The 15,382-nt window shown below is 34.9% G+C and overlaps 1 protein-coding gene across 1 annotated transcript in view; it reads left to right on the top strand.

The window, feature by feature from the left end:
* HLCS (holocarboxylase synthetase) overlaps window positions 1–15,382 on the top strand; it is a 126,427-nt gene that overhangs the window by 41,190 nt on the left and 69,855 nt on the right. The window contains 3 exon segments of the mRNA XM_040577305.1: window positions 1,998–2,100; window positions 2,103–2,183; window positions 2,186–2,267. Of these exon segments, the coding sequence (XP_040433239.1) occupies window positions 1,998–2,100; window positions 2,103–2,183; window positions 2,186–2,267 (266 nt within the window).

The following is a 15,382-nucleotide window of genomic DNA, read 5'->3' as shown; positions in this document are numbered from 1 at the left end:
AGATGTCTTGTCCTAGAAGCTAGTGCTTGATTGCATTTGGAAAAAGAATGTTCCTTTCTTCATGTTATGCTCAGTATGTAGTATGACTAAAAAGCTATGGGGGAAAAATCACTTGAATGAATATGCTTGAGAGGATAAATGTCCTACTACAGAGCTGCAAACCAGTAAGTCTGCTGACATTCAGCATACAAAGAAGTCACACAAGAAACAGTGGTCCATGTGAAACTTGAGAAAGTGTAGTTTCCGAGTATGGAAAATCCATAGAAGGTGTTAGAAACAGGACCACTTTCTCATTGCTTTTTAAGATACACAATGGGAATTTGGAAAATTGGAGTAATTCCTTAGATAGATAACTATTATAGGAAGTTTGCTCTTAATTGCAGTTTGTGGGTTTAAAGAGTTGGACTGGAGCTCAGGGACATCATATTCAAGGGCAAGAGAGCTAGTCTTTAGACTAGTATAGGAAACCCTCAGAAACTGAGGTTCCCAGATCCTGCAGTAATGGGAAGGAGGGGCACATACTTAGGTAGAAACTGTGCATCTAGAGAAGTTTTTATTTAAAGGACAAATGTTGTCTTAGAAAATGTGAGGGCAAGAATCACTAATACATTATGTTTGTAGAAATGGAGTATACATTTTTTGTGGTTTCATATAGATCTTTCAAAATAGCTATTATTCTGAAAATGAGAGTGTAATTATGAGGGCCAGATTTAGAATTGTGCCCTCAGGTGCAATTTGGGTTGCGGTGCTCATCTTTTAAAATTTTAAGGAGTCATTTGTCCATATATTCTAGTATCTTCTTGTGTTTTGTATACATTTGCTCCCAAAATGTTATTTCAGTTCAAATCTGCTATGTAAATTATGATAGCTTTAATCAGTGATTCATTAGCTTTTACTTTTAGCTCTTCTTTTTTTCTGTTTAGCTTCTATCTAATTCAGTTTAAATTTTTATTTGAGAAGTTATGTATGTGTGATAGAGACTGCTCTGTTTCTAGAAGGAGCAGAGCTCTTCAAAATGTAAGTTACATACTTAGCAAAAAGAAGTCCCAGCATCTGCGTTTGTGGGCTGTTAACTTGCAGTTTCTACAGAAAGGGCAAAAAATTTCATACCAAATCTCTCAAAAACACATTAGGTATCTCGAGAAAGAGTTCTATGAATGTGTAACAGTTGTTTCAGGGCATTACCAGACAGGTAATAATCACAGTAATTCATCTCTTCGTTTCACATTCAATAAAGCATATTTCTAAGTAACCTAAAATGAAGGAGAGGAAAATAAAAGGTTTGGCATGTAGATATGTAAAATTAGTTGTATTAGATATAATAAATTTTATCTATGTATCATATACGTCTATTTCACATCATTGAAAATATTTTACAACGAAACGTCTACCAGCTGTGCTATTGGCTGTGACAAGGGAGCATACTTACAACTCCATTTGTACACTGGTATAAAGTTTTCTTAGTTATGTGCCTTCTTGTGTTATATGCTTCTGCTTTAGCTAGCTTTTTAAACACCCACTTTGGAGTAAGGTAATAGTTGTGAAGCTTCTGTTAGCTGAAGGTAGCCCTTTAACAGGTATTCCACTGAGAAATCAGTAAATGTTTTCTTAGCTGCTGCTTTATCCTTCAAATCATGTCTTAGCAGTGCGTGGAGAGGCTTATAGCAGGGAAACTTAGCATGCCGAAAAACCTGCATAGTACAGAAGTGCGTAATACGCGCTACATGTTTCGTTATCTAACAGAACCACCACAAGTTTAAGCCTAATTAACCCACAAAGGAGCGTGGTCTCAAGATTAAGAAGAGCGTACCAAATAGTCAGGTCAGGCCAGAGTAGAACAAGCAGCAGAAGTTGATCTTCAAAAAAGAAATGAAGTTATTTTTTTCCCATTTTGAAGCAGAAGGTGGTTGCTTGAATGTAAATATTCTCAGAAGAATGTTTGTCTATCTTTCTGTATGTTGGTCCATATTTCTATGTCTTATTTCCCTTGTCCACAGGAAATCCATCTTACATTCCTGAAATGGCTTGAGGAAAATGTAAATGCTGAAGGAGTAATAGAATCCAGCAAAGTGTCTCTTAAATTTGTTTCATCTTGTGAATCAAAATGGAGACAACTCTGTCTCTGATGTCAGTCATCACTGAGATGGGAAACTTCTCATCAGAACATTTCAGCCTGGAGATGTATCACAGAATCTGCAAACAAAGAAGCTTGGAAAGATTCTTCTCTTTACTGAAGTTACCACCACAACGATGAATCTTCTAGATGGGTAAGACAGTGATCCATACCATCTTGAGTAAGATTTCTGATAGGAATTCACAATTATAGAAATGTTCACAATGTTTGGAAAGAAACATTTTCTCTTTTGTTTATTTGTCACCTACAAGATACCCAAAGTCAAAAATGCTGATTGTCCTATGAAATAGGACACAAAAGAGAGATCTTTGTGTTCAGAGAATATTAATTGATAGTGTATAAAATGCCAAGCTATAAAGGGTGCAAGAACCTAGTGTGACAGCTTCTTACTTGGCAATTGACTTTAATTGTTAATCTTGCAAATCACGAGCATTATCACAGGAATGTTAAGGTATTAAATGTCCATATTTAGGAGATTACATACATTTTCTGACTCAAGTTATTTCTGAGCTAGTTACATAACAACAGTAATACCAAGTAGGTTGGGGCCTAAATTTTAACATTGCTGTTTTCTCTCATTCCATTTAATGTCCTTTCGCTGAATATTCCACTAAAACGCTCTTGGTGTTTTTTAAACATCGGTTAGGGTTGTGCTAGACGTTCTTTCATCATCACATAGATGACCGTTGTGAATGAGTTGTGAGATACCTTTGAGAAAGTAGTTTGTTAGAGTTTTGAATGGGATTAAGTGATATGAAATCACAGTTAGTAAATCTTAGGTTGGAGTCTATGTACAAAGACTATACTGTTATGTTTCAGAACATGAAATAGTCTGATGGAAAAAACTGTCTTTAAGAAGCTGTTCCTCTTCAGGAAAGATTTTTTCTGTGTGTTTCTACCTGCAGCTCTAACTTTCTTGACAGCCACTTTTGAGTATCAGTGTTAATTTATCTGCAGAAATTGCAGGTGAATTTTGCTGTTGAAAATAACCTCAGTAATTTTGTTCTGGATTTTCTTTTTATCAACATCATCAGTTAAATCGCCTTGAATGTTATTGTAACTGATTAGTTAACTAGCAGTAATAGCTTTACTTCTCAGCTAGAGAGCCTAAATTGTAAGGCTGATATGTTACAGAATATGCCTTCTTGCAGGTAATAAAGGTGATTTGTTTTAAAATATACATACACAAAAACTGTGAATGAGCATGCATTAGAACAGTATTACAGTAAATCAGTGTAATTTTACAGTTGACACTGTTCTGATAACTAAAAATTACCTGAAATTAAGTATTTATAGTGTTTATAGATAGAATTTACAAATGATAATTTGCCCTAAAATTTTGTAATTTAGAGACAGTTCAAATCAAATACAAATTTCTTTAAAGCCAAACTATTCTGTGTGCGTGCATACATACACGTGCACACATTAAAAAATGTAGCTATCCAGTTTTGCCACACCCCTTCCCCCAAATCTACATCCTAGTCCTACAACTGATTTGACAAGGCTTTTGGACGTAGACAGACATGCTATTTCAATAGAGCCCAAAAATAAGTGTTTTATTATTATTATTGAAGCATTTGTAGTATTTACATCTTCGTTTCTAGTATTCAAATCATATTCAACTCATAGGATTGAAAGCAGACTTACTGTAAGAAACTGAAGAAGTGATAATTTAATATGTCAATACTTTTCTTTCTGACAGTTGTTTTGGTGGTAGTTCTCAGTAACAGTATCTACATATCCCAGTAAGATGAAGTATATTATTCAAAGTCTGTGAATTTATTTAGATATCACAAGCTAAATAGAATCATGTCTGGCCAATTTATTTACGCTTATATCATCCAGAAGGCAAGGGAGATGAGAGAAGGGGTCTTGGTTTTTCGCTGAATCTGGAACCTTTACTCTTTTATCTCTAAACTGATGTCCCAGCAGAGTGTTCAGCTCACAGGTTGCTTTCTTATGCAAGTAGTCCAAATGTAATGAAGTGCTTGGAGATGTGGGTCTTCAAGATTTTCCCCGTTGTGATGCAACTCAAGTAGTTGGTTTTCAGATAAGATGTAAACCAGAAGTTCTTTCTCTAAGCATCTTTTACAGGGAAGGTGGTCCTACTCGGATTATAATTTGAGTGATTAAATTTCTTGTAGAAAGTCTTTTGTTTTAATAATTCAAAATATTAAATATGATGGTTGATGATATTGTAAATACACTGTTGTCATAGATAAAAGAGTAATGTTGTCCATGTGATTTCCAGTTCAGCAAAGTACCTTGAGATTTCACAAATAATAAGTCATAAATCACTAGAAATTGAGGCAAATATCTATTAGATATTTTATTTATTCTTTCTGAAGAAAGAAGTTGTCAGTTTTTAATGTACTTCCATAAGAACCAATACGAATGTGTTAAGGTATGTAATATGTCAGGTTTAGGATACGTAGTATGTCACTTGCCAGTTCAAAATGAAAGTGTATCTCAAGAAAAAGAGTTTCTTTCATTGCACAAAAAATAAATTCATACTGATCAGCTGTAATTCCCAGAAGAAAAAAAAATTATACCTTGTATAGGTAATCAAATATTGCAATAAGCAAGTGCTACAGGATGGAATCTCTTAGATTTTTCCAAAGTTTGTGATGACTGAAAATGTGACACAGCCACCTCAAGAACTTAATCCATGGGATTAGTAGTGAATTGATTTAGTAAATTATTTAGTTAGTAAATTACAAATAAATGTAGCATTTAACTTCCGTGATTTTAGGTTTTCTTATACCTCTCCCACAAACTGAATGTCAAATGTTTGCCTCTCTTCCTTTTCACTTCCCCAAACCTTCATACCCCCAAAATTAAGACATCGAAGGAGAAAGTGGGCTGGAACTAATTTAATGGCTGAGTGACCTCACAGTAGAGAAACAGCCGGAGCCTAATAGGGGTCTTTGTCTACATTTCCACCCTGGCTGGTAACGTGCCAGTCAAAAGTCAAGCAAGAGAAACAGGTGGAAACTATTAGACCTGTCATAAAGTTTGAAAAATTGATTCTGGAGTCTAAGTGAATAGATTGAACTTGACAGTGTTGTCCTAAAGATTCTAAGGGAAAATTCTGTAGTTTAATTTGGAATCCCTTGATTGTTCATTAGCTCTCCAGATGGCATGTCTTGACATTTTGCATATTAACATACACACTTTATTATCATTGGCATACATTTACATGTCCTAAGGTAACGAGCAAAGTGTGAATTCACCTGTAAGTATCTAAAATTAAATGGCATTAGTCTAATTGTAAAGCAAAGATTTGCTTAAATATCATGTACTTTTAAATAGTCAATATTGCTTCTATGATTTAAAGTTAAAAGCTTTAAATTAATCATAAGACTACATTTAAAGCATTTAATCTTTTATTTCTTAAAGTAAAATTTAAATTTTTTTACCAAAGATAGAGACTCCCCTATTGTTTTATTTTGTTTTGTTTTTTTTGCTTCAAGGGAAATTCTTTCTATCAGTCAGAAAGAAATGTCAGAAACCTTGTGTATTTCTTCAGAGATATTTATCCCAATAGCACCTGACCAGGTTAAACTTTCCAGAAGCAGTTCCACTTTCATTGTCTTCTCTTCTTAAAGAATGTCTGAGGTTGTATGACTCAAAATGAAACCATTATTTTTAAGGATGCATCTGGTATGGTGATGCAAGTATTGAGTTGTGGAAACGAACTTACTAGGCTCACAAGACCTGAGGTTGATAAAGAAATATTTCTAGCACGCTTTAATTAGCTGGAATGGTTTCACAATCATTTCATTAAAAATAAATTAATTAGGTATTCAGTTCAATTTTTTTCTTTACCAGCACCTAATATCTTGTTTTAATGTTTTATTTGGCAGAAGATGTGATTTATACATTACTAAGCCAGCATGTGATATATTGTACATAAAATGCCATTGTGGATCCTGTTTCCCCAGTATTTAAGAAGAACAAAGGCAGCTGTTCCTGTGCCATTGTTAGGAAGAGTTTGACACAAATATGGTGAATTTTAGTGGGAATGAAATGTGGGAGAAAATTGCTTTCATAATTGCTGAGTGGGATTTTTAAATAAAATGTCAGTTTAGAGTAAACAATTTCCAAACAGTTAAAATCTTTGCAAAAGAAAATCCTTTACGTTGTTGGTGCCATTTTATTTTTCTTTATGCTTTTCAAGATTCATTGTGCTACAGCTTTAATTTTGGCAAGTGAGCATTAGGACTCAGATTTTATTTTTAAAACTCATGTTTTATATTTAAATACACGTGCTGCTTATGCAGGTATGAGTTAGTGAAAAGTAAGAGCAGCTTATAGTTGCAGGAAATTGGGATGGCAGTTCAGAGGCACAAACAAGCTGAGATTGACAAACTGTATTTTGTACCTAGTGGGTGTTTTTTTTTTCAAATCCTTGTGATGTTTTACTCTACGTAAACACAGCAGCCTCCTGTTTAGTCATTCCATGCACCTCAGTGATCTCTTGTATTCTCTGTTTAAACCATGTTTTTTAAGAAACAAATTGAAATCAGATAAGCCGGGGGGGTGGGGTGGGGTGGTTTGAAAAGTGGTTTGAAGACAGAAATTTGGAATTAACATAGCACATGCAAAATACGCCATATAGTCACAGTGCTTGTATTCATTCCATCGTCAGGCATATCTGTCTAAAGCCTGACCTCTCAGGTATTTCCATCATAATTCCATGATGACTGGACTACACGCACGAACTGTTGCTATTGCAGCTATTGGCTCAACTTGATTGACCATTTTCTTTAAAGCTATGAAAATTGTTTACTGCTTCTAATATTATTTTAGCTAGCCATGTCTCGTAATCTAGGCTCAGCTGGGTGGAGGAAGCAGTTGTGCTGTGTAGTCAAAACCAGCTGCAAGGGGGCTGGTTTGGACGATATTTGCAAATAGGGACCTTGTGTTTTCCTCACTTGAAGATGTACAGGTAGTTGGATTACAAAATCTTCAAATGGTAGTCTTTGTCTCTTATTGTGATGAGAATATCCTAATACATTAATAGTCTTCTGTAAATAAATGTCACCAACATGTTTGTAAAAATTACCCCTCTGCATCCTTCCCTCTTAAGAAAGTGTGTTAGAGAGCAAGAAAATGCTGTGTTGGTCAGGAAGGATGCCTTTGTCTCAAGAAATTGCTGTTGGATATTTAAAAAATACGTGCTGATAAACTGGTCAGTGGCATTTAAATGTTGTATGAGTTTTCTATGTAATTTGCTACAGATACATAACCAAAAAATATTTTATAATTTTGGATAGCCAATCCTTCTTTGTGTAGAGGACTCTCACAAGTGCATCTCTCTTTTAAAAGCTAAGATTCCTTGGTTGTCTTTGTTTGTTTGTTAAGCTATGTTGTGGGATAGGAATACTTTACTTAACAAATACTTAACCTAAAACCTAAAGTTAGATACTAGTGCCAGTAGACTTGCTCTTTAAAGGATTTCATTCTTTTAACCTATATACCTCCCATTTAACTTAGCCTTGATATAGTACCATCTCCCTTTGTTCTTTTCATCATTGTGTTTACTAATTTTTAAACTCACATTTATTTTATCTATAGGGTTGAATTTGCAACAGGGCTTTTTATTCTCAAAAAAAAAAAAAAGGTAGCACATTACATTGGAATAGCTGCTTCCATGATTGTTTTTCCTGAGTTTTTTTTTCATATTCAGTATTTTGTGCCTCTCTTTGGTCATAAAGATTAGCTCAAGTAACAGGATATGTTTGTTGCCCTTAAATTAAAATAATTTCAACAGTAATTTTTACTAATTTAGTTTTAAATGTATATTATTTCTGACTTTATTCTTCCATTCACTTATTGGTATTGTTTTGCATCATCCAGCGTTAGAGAAAGCTGTCCTTCATCCTGATAACACAAGATCATACAGGAATTTTTGTAAAACAGCCAAGAGTCTGTTCCCTTCCTTGCCTGTATAAAGTGAGGAATTCGGAAGTTTTTGGCACTGATTTGGTTCTGTGCCATTCCCAGACTCTTCTCTGCAATAGCATTTTTCATTACATGCATGCTGAAAGATTTCTGTATTAGGATTTGTCATCTCCTTTGCGTCAATTTTCCTTGCCTTTCTTTCCACCTGTTGTAAATGGTTCGTAAGGACGCTAAACAATTAGGTCCCTATTTTCTTGTCACGCACCTTGTGTGTCTGATTTTCCATGGAACTGAAGACAAAATATGTTTCTCTTTATTTTTTTGTTATGTAAAATTAGTAGATTTTCTTCCTGTTAATGAAGTGGGCCTCCTGCTTGCATAGTTTTTGTCAGCACAGGGGGAGGTTTGATGTTCCCAAAGGGGATTGAGTCATAAAAAAAAAGATACCCGTTTTGCAGAGCAATTAACCCACATTGAACTCTTATAGTATATTGTATTACCCTGCTGCTGGAAGTTCCTGAACAATCCGTATTGTCGTATGAATACACATGTATCCTTGGGACACTCCTCATTTGTTAAATATGAGTGGTAACCCTATAAGACTGCACAGTTAAAATGATAGCTAGAGAATGGAAATAGAAGGGTTTCAAGAACATTATCTTGTTTTGTTTTACATGGAGCTGTTTTCATGCATGCATTTTAAATCAGACTTTTCATATTAAAATGAAAAAAAATAATGCTGAAATTAAAAGTCATCACACTGTTGAAAGAGGATTAACTTGAAAGAGTTGTATATTAGAGTACAATGTATGTAATGGAACGGAATACAATATATAATATATGGATATCTAATCACATAAATTATAACACATTACATATATATTATTGTTACTCATTTGCTAACTTTGTGACTGTCAATTCTGACTTTGAATTTTAAATTTGGTCTAGTAAAAACCCTGTTGCTTAAGCTTAAATTGCCCAGAAGCACTTGTGTGTTACTGTTTGCACCTCAGTGAGAAAGAGCGTTAAGTTAGAAAGTTAAGGGTTTGGATAGGAAGGCATGAAATATAAAGGTTATGGGTAAGGAGTTTCTTTGTACGAGGAGAAAGTAAAGAGATTTTGATGCTTTTTCAATCATCATTTTGTAGCATATTGTTAAGTATAACAAAGTCAGTTCTGTAGTGTCAGTGTGGACGTGTATCAGGTGGGGCTATCGTTGTCTTCATCTCATAGCTTTCTGCGCACTGGGAAATCTCACACCTTATTGCCATGGGTCTAAGTTCAAATTGGAATATTGCCTCTGATGAAGTTTTGCGTTTATAGTAATAAGGGAAAAACATAAAATAAGATGGGCGGAAGTTAGCGTAGGACATGATCCATTAATGATCTATTGATTTTAAAAGAGTAAGGCACAGCAAAACTAAATATGTTGATAATGTAGTCAGATGAACCAAACTCCCCGCATCCGTACTTAACCTTGCTGAGTAGCTCAGGGCTTGGGCAAGTCATGGACCTGCATTCCTCCCCATACCTTTTTACTGTAGTTGAATCACTGGAATAGTAAAAGAATAAATTAAAGGTGTTGCAATCAGATAAAACAGAATAGCAGTTAGGTAGTCAGATGTACTAGGAAGAGGATATCAAGTGATGTGATAATGCATTCTGTTAATGGGCTACCCACAATGTATGGAGCTGAGGAAGTCCCAGTTTAGGAACTAGTAAAGAATCCATTTGGCTGGACACTGCACTTGTTTCTTACACTGTTGACCTATTAAGGAGATGTGCTGGAGATACTCAGCACTTGCAAGTTCCAAACAGACTCCTTGTTTTTTTCAGCAAATGGAAATATGGGACAGGTTGGAGAAGTCAAGCCCAGTATGCTTTGCTTTGGAATTCCTCTGACCGTCGTATTTGCTTTAAGGGATGCATAGGGCCTACTTCACTTTCGGAAGTAGAATTAACATCTACAGAGTAATTTTTATCTGGTTATTTTAGGAAGCTGATGGGAAGAATCCCTTTTCTCAGACATGGAGAGAAATGAGTTGTGTGCTACATTTTTACTTTATTTTCTTTGAAACTACAATAAAGATCCAAATTCTGAACTAAAATTAAATGCAGTCAGACAAAATGTGAATTATTGTCTGGAGATGCCAGTTTCTCATTCTGACTGTACATGGAGAATACCATAATCATGTTTCTTAGAAGTTCAAAGTTAGGTCATGGCTTTCAATTTCCATTTTGCACATCTCCATCCCTTTGCCCTTGCCAAAAAAATAAAATAAAAAATGGTTGGATTTGCTACATTGTAGGAGCTGAGAAACTTGTGGCATTACTGTTCTGAGGAAGTTTAGACAGCACCTGTTCCAGTGCTGTTAAGAATAAACATACTGATTTTTATTCTTATGCTGCCAGAAGATAGTAATTTGGTTTCAGAATAATTCACTGATTGTTTTCAGTGCCTAAACCTTTCAAAGCTTGTGTAATTTCTACCTTAAGCAGTAAAATAAGAAAATCCCACAGAATCTGAATTCTTTTCTTAAATCCCACTGGCCTAATTTATTTTCACTTATACTCCTAGTTAAAATATTTTAAGAATCTGTTTGTATTCAAACGAAGGCTTGCATTTATCACACCTCATATCATTTAGCCTAAAATGTCATGGCCTGTAGAATGGTGTGTAAAAACCGAGGTTCCCCCACTGCAGTTTTGTGATCCCCAGGATTGCTATAAAATACAGTACCTCATGTTGCTTTCAAAAGAATTTACTAGCATTGTTCTTGTTGCTAAAGAGTTAAATGTGGCAGAACTTCCAAATGTTTTTTGTAAACTTCAGCTGATGCTATTTTAAGGATGATACTATCTTACATAAAAAAAAAAAAAAAAAGAAAAGAAAAAAACACAAGTATTTTAAAGGTTTCTTTGCAAACACTGAACTTTCATTCCATCTTTCATTAAACAGCTGTGGAATACAACTGGAAACTGTTCTATAGACTTTTTTCATTTTATCTGTGTTTGAATGGATCATCAGTTTGTCCATTCGCAGAGGAAGAAGAAGGAGAATACTGAAAAGAAAACAAGAAGAAGAAAAAAAAGTAGAGATGGAGGCTGAGATATAGGAAATAGGAAATAAAAATAAGGCATTCAAGGGAAACAAATCTTATCTGTGTTTGCTGAATATTTCTTTAACAAATGTTAGGGTGAAATGAGTGGCATGTAAAAAGATTGCAGTATTAATTGGGGAAAAATCTACATGTTGTCAGAGTGCATAGCAAACCAATTACTGATCAGAAACCTGATATTCCCTTGTTCAGCTGGCGAATTATCTACTGAAAGATCCTGTACTGTTTGGATTCGTTTCCTTCTGAAGTCATAGAGGCTGGTAATAAATCCACTTAAGCATGTGGTGGTTCCATTTCTAATTTTTTTGTTTGAAAACTGGGGAGTATGAGGAATTTATTTTTTTCAGGTTAAAAATAATTTTCTATACAGTTGCATATGAATCTGCAAATTATGATATACTGCTTTGCTTGTTTATTTTTAGTCACCCTTTTAATCTTTTTTACCATCATAAGCATCTTTGAATACGTAGACAGAATCCCACAAACTGCTTATATTTCATGTTTTTAAAAATGTGGCTTACAACATAGTACGTTATACTTTTTGGATCTCGTGTAATCCATGAAATTGCATGTTGCATGACAGTAGAAAAGCTTCAGAATTCATTCTACCTGACTGTAATGCTTTCCACCCATTAATTTACCATCTTTATTCAAATCCTAGAATAGGCAGTTAAAATATCAAAATGATATTTCATTGACCCATTTCTACAACCTCTAAAACATATTGGTAAACTCAGATGGCCTGTGGGCTTAGTTAAAGAAAACAGTATATTTTATACTGTTGTATTTATCTTTCAGCTAAAAGATTTCATCCATATAATGATTGTTAAGCCCAAGACTTGATCTTCACATATGTCTAAACTATTTGGTTGTATAAACTAGTTGCTACAGAACCAGTTTCCTTTTAAGGATGCATATTGTGCAATATGATTGCGGTACTGAAACTGAAATTTCTGAACACTGGAAGAATAATGTGCAGAAAATGTTTTAGTGGCTAAGAATACTATTTCACTCTTCACTGAAGAGTGAGGATTTCTGCCCTGAGAACAAATAGGTATTTAATATACTAGTGTAAATGCAGGTGGAAGTGATATCAATCAGGCTTATAATCCATTGTAGGGCTGTTTAGTGCAGGCATTGGGTAGAACTATCTGGTGACGTACAGATCTGGTACCAAAACCTTTTTCTTTGGTGGCTGAATATAGACCCTCATCCCTGACCTAAGATGGAGTGAAGTTCGGATATCTGTTTTCTTAGGCTTTTAACCTTTTTCTTCTCCTTTTTCTCCTCTGTTTGCACTACTGGCTTCTGAAACAGTTTTATCAAGAGCATACGTTTCTGAAGTGATACAGAGGAATGCTTATGTGATCTCAGTAAGCCATCTTTCAGGCTTTCATGAAGGAAGAAAATAGTCTAAAATGTTATCCACAGATGCATAAGTAAGAAATAATATTATTTTGGACCTTTAAGTTTGAAGACTCCAAATTACATAAGAGTTCTCACTCAATTCTTGATTTATTTGCAAAAGATAACATGTATACCTTATCTGGAGTATGGAACCAGATGTGTGATACAAAAGAAATAGCTGGGGGCCACATGCTTTAATGCAAATCTAAAATCCTGTGTGGTAGTTGATTCATGTAGAATTCACGTGATATGGAATACTTTTAAGTTAGTAGACCGTATCAGGATAGCGAGGATCAATGCTTGTGGAATGCTTAGAATATTCAATCACAGTTTATCCAAATGTTTTAAAAAAGAAAAGCGAAATAATCACCCCTTGCCAAGGTATTTGGAAAGCAGTTGTGTGGCTTGGATATTTTTTGTGGTAGTAGCCAGGCAACACAGAATTTTTGACTGGAAGATGTTGGAAAATCTGTAGAGCTCTGTGAATCTAGCTTATTTGGCTGCCTTTTTGTTTTTCTCTTGGCATCAGTATTCTTCTGCCATTCAGTTGCTGCATTTACATGTTTTTCTTTGGAACTAAGTATAGATATTCATATTTCTCCATCAGAATATTGTCAGTGTGCTGACAGAAAAAATACAAGGAAGATGCCCTTGTGCATCACAGTACCAGCACACTGTAAAGCCTAAGGTAAAAGAGAATCCTTATCCCAAGAAGCTTCTTGGTTTTACGAACAATAGTTAAAGAATCTTGATATAGTGAGCTGGAAAGCCTGATGTATGGAAACATTCAGCCTAGATTCAGACACAGAATGTCACCTTTGCAATGTATTTAACTGACTATGCCGATTTTGTCCCCAGGAACTGAAGTTTGTTTGATTAACTCAGATTTCCACAGAGCTGTATGCTGTAGCCACAGAAATGGAAATCTGATTACAGAATATACTGTCATAGATATTTCACTGTATGCCATGTTCTAAGTTGTTGTTTTTTTTTTTAACCCTTCTGATAAAGAAAGACAAGGAATTATTCTGCCTAACAACCAAACATGGCGTTCATAGCACCAAAATGGTGTTATAAAATGGTCCATATTTGAACGTGTAATTTATCTAAGCAGTTGTAACTTTAGGTATGTAAAACATATTCAAATCTTACAGACAAATTGATTGTATTTCTTCATCTGTGTTATTGGCAAGGATTGCAAATTCATGCTTATCACTTTTGGGATAATTAAAAGACTTCTGCTTGTCTTCTGTTTATTTCTATTCCCAGTAGCTTTCTCACACACTTAAAGTATTTTGCTATTATCAGCCATTTTTATTTGTTCATTTTCTGGTTTTGGTTCAATTTCATGTTTGAGATGGATAAGATATAACTTACTCATACCGCAAGCTAGTTAATAAGTACCAGTGTAATTAATTAGTAATGCATGTCCTTTTTTAAAAATGTAATTTAATGTTAAAAAAAAATCTGATAGTTGCTGACTGATAAGTAAGATACTGCTGGCCGTATTCAGGAGAGAAATGAATTGGGAGAAATAAATCTTGTTTTAGTTAGTGACTCAGATCTTAACGTGGTATATGCTGGGAAAAAATGTTTTGTCTTGGTAAACTTTATTGGATGTAGCTTTTTCTGTAGTTTATTATCTTGAAACTTTATTGGTCTGATTTTAATTCTGCAGTTCTGAACATAGCTTGGGATGAGTAAGTTGTAATGATTAATTACTTCAGAAAGAAGGAGAAATTTTCTTAAATCCCACTTCCTTTTGTCTGTCAGCTGACCTAAAAAATGTAAGTTACACATATTTCTGATGTGTGTCATTAAGAATTTGCATGCTGCCTTCTCTACATTTTCTGTTATTTTTCACCAGCTTATTCTCTCTAAAACCAAGGAATAAGGTTTTTTTATGCTAGAGAATGGATTCAAACTTCTGTTTTCACAATATGATTAAATAGTTGCATCAAGTATGAAATTCAGCACAATTCCATCTTCTTTTTAACTAGCTATTTTAACAGTTCAAAGAAGGTAAGGTCAAAGGGAAAGAATGAACTCATAAAATTGAACTGTTTTCAGCTACAGGTTACAGAAATAACGCAAGTATCTTTCCTGGCGTTTTATGCAGAATTAGGAGTAGATGAGAACAGCTAGACATAAATGTATTTGAGGATGCCTGCAAGCCTAGGTGTAACAGGTTGTCTTAACTAATATTAATTGATAAGACTCACCAGAAAATTCTACCGATTTCAGTGGAAACCAGCTATTAAAGGGAACAGAGAAACCACTCACTGTGAAGATTTTGGAAACAATACAGTCACATTCTGGGGAGAAGGGTGGAAGAAAAAGGGAAGAATAAGTAAACCTGGAATGAAAATGAAGATTTCTTTTTGTGAAGTTCAGAATGATCATTTTTGCCTACAGGAAAGCTGCAGAGGGACTCTTTATCAGGGAGTACAGCGACAGACAAGGCGTAATAGATTTAAACTAGAAGAGGGTAGGTTTAAATTAGATGTAAGGAAGAATTCTTTACTGTGAGGGAGGTGAGGCACTGGCACAGGTTGCCCAGAGAAGCTGTGGATGCCCCATCCCTGGAGGTGCTCAAGGCCAGGCTGGATGGGGCTTTGGGCAGCTTGGTCTGGTGGGAGGTGTCCCTGCCATAGCAGAGGGATGAAACTGGATGGTCCTTAAGGTCCCTTCCTACGTAAACCATTCTGTGATTCTGTGAATAAGCAGGTCCTGCTACGTGTTGGCTATAACATTATTCATTCTGGAATATTTATTATTCATTTTCAGAATGTCTGAGGGTCATCATTAGCTCCAC

Source organism: Cygnus olor, chromosome 1, assembly GCF_009769625.2.
Source record: "Cygnus olor isolate bCygOlo1 chromosome 1, bCygOlo1.pri.v2, whole genome shotgun sequence".
Taxonomy (NCBI): domain Eukaryota; kingdom Metazoa; phylum Chordata; class Aves; order Anseriformes; family Anatidae; genus Cygnus; species Cygnus olor.
The sequence above is the reverse complement of the archived record's forward strand: the minus strand, read 5'-3'. Positions and strand labels throughout refer to the sequence as shown.